The sequence below is a fragment of the Bufo gargarizans genome, chromosome 2 (genome assembly GCF_014858855.1).
Source record: "Bufo gargarizans isolate SCDJY-AF-19 chromosome 2, ASM1485885v1, whole genome shotgun sequence".
In the NCBI taxonomy this organism is placed as follows: Eukaryota; Metazoa; Chordata; class Amphibia; order Anura; family Bufonidae; genus Bufo; species Bufo gargarizans.
The window spans coordinates 324,178,798-324,190,892 of NC_058081.1; the positions used below are offsets into that span (position 1 = coordinate 324,178,798).

At 42.8% G+C, this 12,095-nt stretch overlaps 1 protein-coding gene across 4 annotated transcripts in view; it reads left to right on the top strand.

Annotated features, from left to right (window-relative positions):
- The window catches only part of SRGAP1 (SLIT-ROBO Rho GTPase activating protein 1), a 234,171-nt gene that overhangs the window by 163,700 nt on the left and 58,376 nt on the right, over positions 1-12,095 (top strand). For 2 of the 4 annotated variants that reach the window (XR_006387841.1, XM_044280540.1), the window contains exon 3: positions 5,598-5,660. The exons of the other annotated variants lie outside the window; for them this stretch is intronic. Coding sequence is in view for 1 of the 2 variants with exons in the window: in XM_044280540.1 (XP_044136475.1) it covers positions 5,598-5,660 (63 nt within the window). In the remaining variant the exon portion in view is untranslated. The remainder of the gene's footprint in view (positions 1-5,597; positions 5,661-12,095) is intronic. 4 annotated transcript variants of the gene reach the window in all.

Consider the following 12,095-nt stretch of genomic DNA (forward strand, 5'->3'; position numbering starts at 1 on the left):
GGAGCGATATTTAGGAAAATGAAAGTATGTTTAAATGTGCTATAGGCCCCATGCACACAACCGTAGCCATTTATGTGCTCCGTAAATCGCAGAGCCACAAAACGCGGATACCAGCCATGTGCATCCTGCATTTTCCCCTTACCCAGGTCCCGCACTATGTTACAAAGGCCTATTCTTGTCTGCAAAACTGATTTTCTAAAATGCAGGCTGAAAATACGGTTGTGTGCATGGGGTCTTAGATTGATAATGATGTAGGGCATGACCTTAAAGGGTTCGTCCAGGATTAGAATAACATGGCTGCATTCTTCCAGAAACAGTGCCACACTTGTCCATGGATTGTGTGTGGTGTTGCAGCTCAACCCAGTTCACGTTAACCAGACAGAACCCCTGGATGGGGGCGCTGCTCTTATTGAAAGAACGCAGACTAATTGTTCTAATCTTAGACAACCCCTTAAAGGGAATCTGTCACCTAGTTTGAGCATATTAAACTGTTAACATAGCAATGTTCAATGAGGTACCTTCATTCCAGCAAGGGTCTTCTTTCTTTTATTCAAGTTCTCATAAATATGCAAATTAAGCTTCAAGGTGCCCAGAGGGGCGATATTACTCTCCTCTAGTACCCAGTAATGCCCCCCTGCAGTGCCCAGCCGGCTTTTATTTCAAGCCCAGCTCCAACGTCGGAGGCGAACAGCGCCGCCCCCTCCTCTACGTCATGTAATTTATTCACCCCACGATCCTTGTGTCCTACTTTCTTTCCCCAGAGATCTCTCTCAGCCGCAGTATCACCGACTGCCTGCGCCTGTCCGTTACTACGGCTCCTGGGGCAACAGCGCTCTGATTACGGCACTGGGCTCGGCACATGCCCAGTGACACTATTGAGGCTGTTGCCCCAGGAGCCGTAGTATAGAACAGGCGCAGGCAGTCGGTGATACTGCAGCTGCGCGAGATCTCTGGGGAAAGAAAGTAGGACGCAAGGATCGTGGGGTGAATAAATTACATGACGTAGAGGAGGGGGCGGCGCTGTTCGGCTCCGATGTTGGAGCTGGGCTTGAAATAAAGGCCAGCTGGGCACTGCAGGGGGGCATTACTGGGCACTAGAGGAGAGTAATAATGCCCCTCTGGGAACCTTGAAGCTTATTTAGCATAATTGATCAAAATGAAAACTTGAATAAAAGAAAGAAGAAAGAAGACCCTTGCTGGAATGAAGGTACCTCATTGAACATTGCTATGTTAACAGTTTAATATGCTCAAACTAGGTGACAGATTCCCTTTAAACCACCAAATGTAAAACCTCACAGTACAGTAGTGATAAGATAGATGTGCGGAATAACATGAGGCCAGGACCAGCAGGATTTCTGCTGAGCGCAGCTGTCACCCCAGCAAAGCTTGTACTTCCTTTCACAAATCCCGTTGATACTAATAAGTAATACTACTAGTTTTTCCTTCCAGTGACCCAGAATCAGAGTGTGTTCACTGCATTTCCTTTCATTCTGGATCTAGTGGTGTTTGCTGAGTCTGCACCTGAGATTTATTTTAGGGCATGTTTTCTACATTTGTAAGGACATCCACTCTGTCAGACATTTACTGCAAGGACAGAAAGGCGAAAAATATGAAGGGAGAATTTATCGCATCCTGCACTCCAGAATTCTGTCTTCAAAAAGTTGCTAAATAGGGCTTTTGTGACGTTTTGAGGTTACATGCGCAAAATCTTTACAACCTATTTCATTTTTACGCCACTCACTTTTGAAAAGTAGATGGAAAAGTGGTCATGGTTAGTTACCTTAATGAGTCTGTCCAGATTTATCACTGGCACAGTCATAAAGTCCCAAAGTCACTCCAGTAGGAGACTGGTGTGGAGAACTGGAGTAGCATTTCTAGAACTATTTCGACCAGTTCACACTGGAGCTGATTTTGGAGTGTTTCTGCCTCAGAGTCAGCTCCAAAAAACAGCCCCCTGTTCATTTCACTGGGAAGCAGCACTTGTTTCCGTGGGAAAAAGGAGCAGCATGCCCTATCTTGGGGCAGAATCAGAGCTGACTCTCCCCGAAATGAATAGGGAGCTGAAATAAACTGCTTCATGCAAGTCCATGGGTTTTTTGTGCATTTTCCACAAGTTTTTTGGCGCAGATCTGCGTACAAAACTCAAGCTGAAAATGCAGCTTTGTGTTGAAGTAAACACCCATTGGTTTAAAAAAAAGTAAAAAAAAAAAACATGCATATGACGCACTGATATTTTTTAATTGCGTTTTTCAAAATCGGCTACGTGAACTGCCCTTAGGTTTAAAGATAAGACTACTTTCCCACTCGCGTTTTGGCTTTTCGTTTGTGAGATCCGTTCAGGGCTCTCACAAGCGGTCCACAACGGATCAGTTTTGCCCTAATGCATGGCAGAATATGTCATATATATTGCCCATATCATTTCCACACAACCCAACCCAAACACATCTGGTTATACATTATTATTATTTTTTTTTAAATAATACGCATAGACAGAGAGTGTTTATTAACTTAATAAATAACATTATAACTTCAAACATAATCATAACAAAGCCCAGTCATAGACTCGGACTTACCTTCAGCAGTACAAACAAATGTACATATAAACAAGTCCATCCCTATATCGGGGACGACTATCCTTACCACCCACAGCGCCATGACCGTTTACCATACTATCATAATCGACAAAAGTTGGGAGGGAGGGCGGGCGGGGCACGAATGCTCCACTTGACACCGCAGATGTATCCAAAAGGCACCGCCGCCTGTGACTCCCCCATTCTTATCTGAAAATAGCAGACTCCAGAAGCCAATCAGGGCCTATCTCCAGGTCCCCCGCAAAACTGCCCTAGCCCTAGCGTCCTCACAGGCCCACCTGAAAACCAATCATACTCTGGTTACTGGGCAAAGCACCTCTGCCCAGCAACCTTAACCAAAACAGCGGGAAAACCTCCCGCCTGAATCCACTTAATCTGCCTAACAACTTCAACCACTGCACCCAGGGCCAATCAAAGTTCAATCTGGCCTAATGCCAATTCAGCCATGGATCCCCCTCCTAATGGTCCGGGGGCTATTCATTCTGAATGGAAAAGGATCCGCTCAGAATGCATCAGTTTGCCTCCGATCAGTCACCATTCCGCTCTGGAGGTGGACACCAAAACGCCGCCTGCAGTGTTTTACTGTCCGCTTCACAAAACTGAGCCAAACTGTTTTCTCTGACGCAATCTGGCACAATAGAAAACGGATCAGTCTCCCATTGACTTTCAATGGTGTTCAAGACGGATCCGTCTTGACTATGTTACAGATAATAAAAAACAGATCCGTTCATAACGGATGCATGCGGTTGTATTATTGTAACTGATCAGTATTTGCAGATCCATGACGGATCCGCCCAAAACGCGAGTGTGAAAGTAGCCTAAAATAAATTTAACAAACGTGAGGTTTGATAAATTTGGTGTAAAGTACTCCTACATAGGCTTAAAGGAGATGTCCACTTTTGTAATATTGATGACCTATCCTCGATATCAGATCATCGGAGGCTTGACTGCCAGCACCCCACCGATCAGCTGATTGAAGAGAACATAACTCTTGTACTAGCACTCTGTTCTCTTCTCTGTTTACCTGCTTGCTGTCAACATTGCAGTGGCAAGCAGTATAATTACAACGCTGCTGTTGCATTCACTTCACTAGAAGCTAAAGGCTTCCCATTGAAGTGAATGGGACGGCGAAGTTGTAATTACACCTGCTCGCCGCTGGTAAACAACGCTTCACATCTAGTGTGTACGATAAGTGTTGCTGAACATCTGCCCCAAACCTTTGCATCTGTATGCCTGCCATTGAATTGCTGTGTAAAAGAAAGTACAGTTTAAAGGGAATCTGTATTTTTCCAAATTCTTTTTATTTTCGGATTTTTTTAAGTTTTTTGTTCTATTTCCTGCTTATGCTTATGGGGGCAGCGCTCTTACCTGAGGTGATATTAACAGCATTTAGAGATGCACTTTACGGCAGCCACATGGGCAATAGACACAATGGACAGGAGGAGACCCTATTGACTCCTGTGGGAGATTTTTCTAGGCATGCTCTGTGACCTGTGCAGAGGTCAGGAGGGAGTAGATAAGTTGTGATATCACCTATTGTGAATGGTGGATGCTCTGTTTTATGTCATGATAATGTGATGACTGCTGAATGGTGATCTGTATTGAACAGGAAGTGATGCCTGTTATTAGCGTTAGTGGCCTTTTTTTTTTTTTTTTTTAAATATAGATAGTGACAAATGACAAGATAACATCACCATAAATTCTTTGGGCATTTAGATTTTCAGCATGTCTAATATTTTGTTCTCTTGAGTGGTAAACCACCAATAGAGATGTTTGGAAGTGGCTTAGAGTTCTATTTTACCAAACGATTTTTGGGCCATAGGAGCGCTCTTTCCGATAATTGGCGTGTGTAATCGTGCAGCCGATAAATGAGCAAATGCTTGTTCATCAAATACCTTAAAAGAAAACGCATGCCATAGCATTCTGAAAGATAGCACATCCAATATTTGGGAAATATGGAAGACGTTTACTATGATATCCTTATATTGGTAGTCGTCTTTTATAGTGAGCTTAGTGTATACCTCAGTTTGTATTATTGAAGAACAATTCTAAACCTGTCACTTAAGACTTATTTTTAGGAAAATGTGTCATCATAACATAACCTATTGTTTAAATCACGTTTTTATGTTTAACATATTCTTTTTTTTAAATGTTGCTGTTATTTTTTATTTTCCAAGTCAATATATATAAACAAAAAACATAAAATCCTGCAGTTTTCCCACTGGTCACTAAGCCTAATAATAGGCGCCACTTCTTGGTCTGTACAGAACACTTTTCTTGCCTGCTTCACTGGGTCGGGGTTTCCAAGCCCCTCGTTCCTCTTCACTCCATGACCTCAGAGTTTTGTATGGAAAGTTGGCCACATGTACAGTTTTCCGCCCCATTTAAACTTAGTAGAACTGATCTCTCCTATTTAAAGGGAATGTGAAGGACCCATTGTTTAAATCCCGTTTTTATGTTTAACATACTTTTAAATAATTTCTGATGGTTATTTTTCATGTTAATTTATTTAAACAAAAAAAAACTGCAGTTTTTGCACTGGCCATTAAACCGAATAATAGGCACCACTTCTTAGTCTTTACAGAACTCTTTACTGCAGTTACCTGCTTATCTATACACAGAGGTGATATCACTACAGGCAGGATTAGAATGACAGATAAGACAGGATCACCCAGTCACAATAGGTGATTGTACAAGGAAGGATGTAGATAAGATCTGACAATGACCTCTGCACAGGTCACAGAGCATGCCTAGAAGACTCTCCCATAGAAGTCACTGAGGTCCCCTCCTGTCCATTCATCTATGGACCATGGAGCTGCTGTAAAGCAATTTTATTAACAGCTCGGGCAACATGGCAGACCCTATGATCATCTTCAGGAAATAGAATTTAAAAAATCTGTAATTAGTTTTGAGTTTTAATAGTTGACACTTTATGTGATTATATGGTTTTAAAGCCATAAAACCAGAGCTTTGGAATTTACTATATTGTGTTTTGTTGTATTACAGAGCAAAGAAATAGCGTTCCAGCTTCATGAAGATCTAATGAAAGTCCTTAATGAACTGTACACGGTAAGCACAGCAGTTACAAGGATGCTTTTCTTTCTGTAGCCTAATTATCTATCACTTGTGAGTGATCATGCTTGTGAGACTCAACAACAGCCAGGTATATCTGGCCTGGAGATACTTTACGTAAAATTTCTGAGAAATATTGATTGCCTATCTATTTTTAATAGAACAATAACCCCTTAGTGACCACCAGTACTCCTTTTTATGGCAGTGACTAAAGGGCCTTTGACTAGGCCGCTGCATTTTTACAGCGGCCTAGTCTAAGCACTGCGTGGGTCTCCTATGCCGCAGAGAACCTCTCGCATGACATCTGGGCTCCTCTCAGATTGGCAGAAGCATGAATTCTGAGCGTTGAACCCCTTACATGCTGCGGTCAATAGCGACTTCAGCATCTAAGCAGTTTCAGAGGGATAAAAGTTAATAAATGTGTTATGCGTACCCCAAATTGGTGCCATTAAAAGTTACAACTTGTCCAGCCCCCAAAAAAGCTCTTAGACGACTACATTGTTCAGAATAATAATAAAAAACGGTTAACCCCTTAGTTACCACCCATATGCCTTTTTACGGCGGTCACTAAGGGGCCTTAGGCTGGGCCACCGTTAAAAAAAAAAAAAAAAAAAAGCCACGGGCCCGGCTCTCACATGAGAGCCATGGCCCTACTCTAACAGCCCAGATTGACAGGAGTGCTGATCCGGGCTGTTTAACACTTTACATGCCGTGGGCAATCGTGCCTGCCGCATGTAAAGTGCTGACAGAGGAAGCGGATCGCATTTGTGGGGTGCCGATGTGTGTGAAGACTGGCAGGGGTCTGATGTAGGCCCCAGACCCGCCTTAGTTTCCAGCAGGCTGTGCCTCTCTGGTGTAGCATGCTGGTCTATGTCAGAATAGCACTGACATTAAAATGCAATGTACTATAGGGATAATGCATTGCATTTTAAAATCAATCAAAAAGCTGTCTGTTATAGTCCACTTATGGGACTATTAAAGGGAGTCTGTAACCAGCATTTCACTTTTTTAACCCTTCCCATAGCTCCCTAGCATGCTTACAGTTAATCAAAACGTTACCTCTGGCATCTTTCCTGCTCTTATAAATCCATCAAAAACGATCTTTATAAGATATGCAAATGAGGGCTCGCAAGTGCCCAGGGGCGGCGTTACTCTCTTAGGTGCCCTGCTTGCTAAGCCTTTTCATTGCGTCCCCCCGCCCCTTCCTACACTCCGCCCGAGATCCCGCACATGCGCAATCCGTCCGTCGGCCGGCGCACTGCGATGCCCATTCCTTGTACGGCATCACAGTAACTATTGCGCCTGCGCCGGCTAACGACGCGAAAACTCAACAAAGGAGGCGGTCCATCAGCGCATGCGCATTAATTACTGTGATGCCGTACAAGGAATGGGCATCGCAGTGCGTCTGTGCCGGCCAAAGGAATGAGTGCGCAGGCGCGGGATCTCGGCGGAATAACAAGCTATGAGAAAGGCGCTCAGAGGGAAAGGATGGGCGGGCGGAGTGTAGGAAAGGGCGGGGGGGACGCAATGAAAAGGCTGAGCAAGCAGGGCACCTAAGAGAGTAACGCCGCCCCTGGGCACTTGCGAGCCCTCATTTGCATATTTTATAAAGATCGTTTTTGATGGATTTATAAGAGCAGGAAAGATTCAGGATTGAGTCAGCGGATGTGACTGGCAGGATATTGCAGCACTGGTTGGGCAGTCGTGACCTTATGTGTATACTGGAGGGGGCGGGAATGCATGTGGGGAGAGAGAAGGTCCTACTTGCTGAACTTATGAAGAAGGTATGGGCAAAAGTGAAGCAGCTTAGAGGTGTGGGAGGAGTCGGAGAGCTTTCCCCAATATGGAACAATAATCTATTGCCAGAATTCTTGTCTTTGTCAGGAATTGGGAATCTCATGAGGTAATGAGGATAGGTCAACTGACGGAGGGTAGTGTATTCAAATCTTTTCAGGGTATCCAGCAAGAATTTAACGTCCCTAAGGTGTGGTTTTATCAGTTTCTGCAACTGAGGCATGCCTATGATGTCACGGTGAGGAAAGGGTGTAATATAGCTAAAATGGATGTGGTACAGAAACTTATTCTCCCGAAGGGGGGGAAGAGAGGTTTGATATCGCAGGTATACACTCTATTGCTGGACAAGTTTCTTGATGGGTTCCCTCTGACGCGGATGATGAAATGGGAGGGTGATTTGGGCGCCGTGTCTAAGGATCAGTGGGAGGATATTTTGGAGGCGGTTCCCAGAGTGTCTTTGAGCGAGCAGGCTAAGTTGTCACAGCTTTTCATCATCCACAGGGTATATAAAACACCAGTATTTTTTAAAAAAATTGGGGTTAGGAATGATAAGTGTCCGAAGTGCATGGAGGAGGGAGCGGATCTGGTACACATGCTCTGGTCGTGTCCAGTGATAGGTTGATATTGGGATGAGGTGCTGATCATGATTAATCACAAATTGGCGCTGAGTCTGCAATTGGACCCTAAGGTTTGTGTGTTGGGATATGTGTCAAAGATTGGAGGGAGTGAATTGCTCAGAGTGGCGGTGGGAAGGCTGTTATATGTGGCCAGGAAACTGGTGGCGCAGAGGTGGATCCAGGGGAGTCCGCCAACGATAGAGGAGTTTGTGAGGATGATGAATGACATGTTGGTCATGGAAAAAAGTGTGTTTGTTAAGAGAGGCTGTCCTCTGAAGTTTGAGAAATTGTGGAATGAGTGGTTGTCTCATACTCATATTGTGTTATAAAATAAGATAGAGGTTGTCTTACTCTTATCCATGGGGGGGGACTAGGCTTTGACTTGATATGTTTTGTGTCTTAAAAATTTTGCCATGTCAGGTTTTGGAAATGTACTTTGTATACCATTGCAGTTATTCTGGATTGTGTACATTGCCTATTGATGTAATGGTCTGTCGTCTGTGGACGTACTATGTTATTATACAACACTACGGTGAAATGTTGATCTGAATACAGAAAATGCTTATTATAAGTGATCAATAAAAATTATTTGATTTAAAAAAAGAAAATACGCTCATCAATGGAAAAAAATGATAAAAAAAAATAAAAAATCTCCCCATATGTTTGGTATTGTCGTGTCCGTAACGACCCGGACTACATAAATATAATCTAAATTATCCCCTACGGTGACAGAATTTATTCTTAGTTGCTACCGAAAAAAAAAGTAATAACAAGCGATTAAAAAGCGCCATTTACTCCAAAATGATGCCAATGAAAAATACAATTCGTCCTGCAAAAATCAAGCCCTCACCAACTCCTTAGAAAGAAAAATAAAAAAAAGTTATGGGTCTTGGGAAGCGGCAATGCAAAAACACTTTTCATTAACATTTTTTTTTCTTTTTTATTGCAAAAAAGTTGTAAAACGTAAATAAAAAGCTATATGTATTTGATATCACTGTAATTGTACTGACCCAGAGAATAAAGATATGTTATTTATACCTAAAAACGCGGTGGCAGTATTGCTGTTTTTCCTATCTCCCTCTCAGAAAGAGTTAATAAAAGTTAATCAGTAAGTTATGTGTACCCCAAAATGGTGCCATTAAAAACTACAACTTGTCCCGCAAAAAAACAAGCCCTCATAAAGCTGTATAGATGGACAAATAAAAAAAGTTATAGCTCTTGAAACGCGACGATGGAAAAAGGAAGAAAAACGTTTGGTCAGTAAGACCCAAAACGGGCTGGTCAGTAAAGGGTTAAAGTTCTTGGAATGCAACAATAAAAAAATGAAAAAAACTGCTTGGGCACGTAGTCTCAGAACTGGCTGGTCATTAGGGGTTAACAGAATATCACATTACCTGCAACTTCTTTGTCACTGCTTTAATGGGCTATAGTCCATGTGTCTCCCATTACCAGGATATACATTTCCATAACCAGTTGTATATAGCCGGTTTTATCCAAGGAAGAAAAGCAGGAACGTTCCTCTGGCTGGCCTGCTCCAGGTTGCTACCAGTGGAGCCACAGTGTTTTATGGAATTGCTGTTCATGCAATTCCCTAATGTGTAAAGTGTATCTAAACTTAAAGGGACACTGACAGGCCCAATAAGCATATTTAGGTATATATATCACAGTACAGGTCTTATAAAGTGTATTAAAATCGTCTAAGTATCCCCCCTGTCCACCTTATAAATACAGAAAACTGAAGTTTTAAAACCTGCTTGAAGCGTCTTCAATCTGCCCAAGGGGCGGCGTTTCCTCTCTACTTGCGCCCAGCTAGCCGCCCCCAACTGCCGTTTTGAAGCGCCGCCCAGCTCATTAATATTCACTTCGTGGGGCGGCTACTACTGTCCCCGACGTCACAAGATCTGGCGCATGCCCAATACAATCCTATGGGCATCGGCCTCTGTCTAATCTGCTGAAGATGAGACTGAGGCCGATGCCCATATGATTGTATTGGGCATGCGCCAGATCTTGTGACGTCGGGGACAGTAGTAGCCGCCCAGCGAAGTGAATATTAATGAGCTGGGCGGCGCTTCAAAACGGCAGTTGGGGGCGGCTGTCTGGGCGCAAGTAGAGAGGAAACGCCGCCCCTTGGGCAGATTGAAGACGCTTCAAGCAGGTTTTAAAACTTCAGTTTTCTGTATTTATAAGGTGGACAGGGGGGATACTTAGATGATTTTAATACACTGTATAAGACCTGTACTGTGATATATATACCTAAATATGCTTATTGTGCCTGTCAGTGTCCCTTTAAGTACTTCTAACAAAATGTCTAACGTCCTTGATTGATGGCATCCCATGACATGATTTAATAACACAAGAACTGAGATTATACATTTCATCTTTCATTAATGACATTGCCAAAAAATACTTGCTGGCAGATTACATTTAATATTACCCATTGAAACTCTAGGTATTTTGGATTGCTTGATACTATATTAGTGTGTTGTACTATATCTACCCAAGCAAATTAGTGCTAGCTCTGATGTGAATTTTGTCCAGTTTAAAAAAAAATAAAAAATCTCTATAATGTACCCTGACCACTACGTCAGTGCTAATATTTTTAATCCATGTATTTGTGTAGCTATTTCTGACATTGTGCCAGCTGGTGCTTCTGCATTTGTAAGTCACGTTCCTTTTCAATCCTTGTGTTGCCCGCAGATTGTTATATGAAAAGAAAAGAGTTGTTTGGTTGTCTTCCCGAAAAGTCATTTCCAGTTTTGTTAAATGCAGAGAAGGGATCAAAGCCAGTTCCTAGCACACTCATACAAAATGTAGTGTTATGCAGTAGTAATATCATGTATTTGTTTTAAATAAATGAATTAAAGATAAGCTTTTAGTATGAGTTAGGGATCCCTAAAGGGATTTTTGGTCCTACAGACCGTGATAAACTGCAATCATGTATTTGTTACACCATTTCTGTCTATGATGATCTGCAAAGCCTTTGGAAAGTCTTCAGATCCTTTCACTTTTTTCACATTTTATATTATGGCTTTGCTCTAAAATAAAAATAAAAATCTGCACTCATACTTTTGGCTAATTTATTAAAAAGAAAAAGTCACATTTTAAGGCTACTTTCACACTGGCGTTTTGGCTTTCTGTTTGTGAGATCCGTTCAGGGCTCTCACAAGCGGTCCAAAACTGATTCGTTTTGCCCTAATGCATTCTGAATGGGATAGCATTCGCTCAGAATGCATCAGTTTTCCTCCCATCAGTCTCCATTCCGCTCTGGAGGCGGACACCAAAACGCTGTCTGCAGCGTTTTGCTGTCCGCTTGACGAAACTGAGCCAAACGGATCCGTCATGGCACACAATGTAAGTCAATGGGGACGGATCCTTTTTCTATGACGCAATCTGACACAATAGAAAATGGATCCGTCCTCCATTGACTTTTAGTGGAATCCATGACGGATCCGCCTAAAACGCGAGTGTGAAAGTAGCCTTACATGGAAGTAAGTATTCAGGCCCTTTGCTATGATACTTGAAATTTTGCTCTGGGGGCCTCCCATTTCTCTTGATCATCTTTGAGATGTTTGTACAACTTGATTGGAGACCTCATGTGGTAAATTCAGTTGATTGAGCATGATTTGGAAAGACACACCCCTGTCTAAATAAGGTCTCACAGCTGACAATACATATCAGGGCAAAAAACAGGCCATGAGGAGGAAAGAACTGCCTGTAGAGCCCAGAGACAGAATTGTGTGGAGGCCCAGATCTGGAGATGGGTACTAAAACAATTCTGCTGCACTGAACCTCCATAGGTTCAGTCAGAGGTCGCAATAACGCCTGTACAAGCGTCATAGATGCCTGTACAGGCAGGTTTACTCCCTAAAAAATGTTTAATGTGTATGAATACACACAATAATTTCACTGCCATTCATGAGCGCTGTGAACGGCACAGGCAGCACAACGATACCGCTGGTGTCTGAAAGCTTCAATAGCAGAGCTCCGTACAGAGCTTTGTTATTAGGGAGGAGGCTGCTGA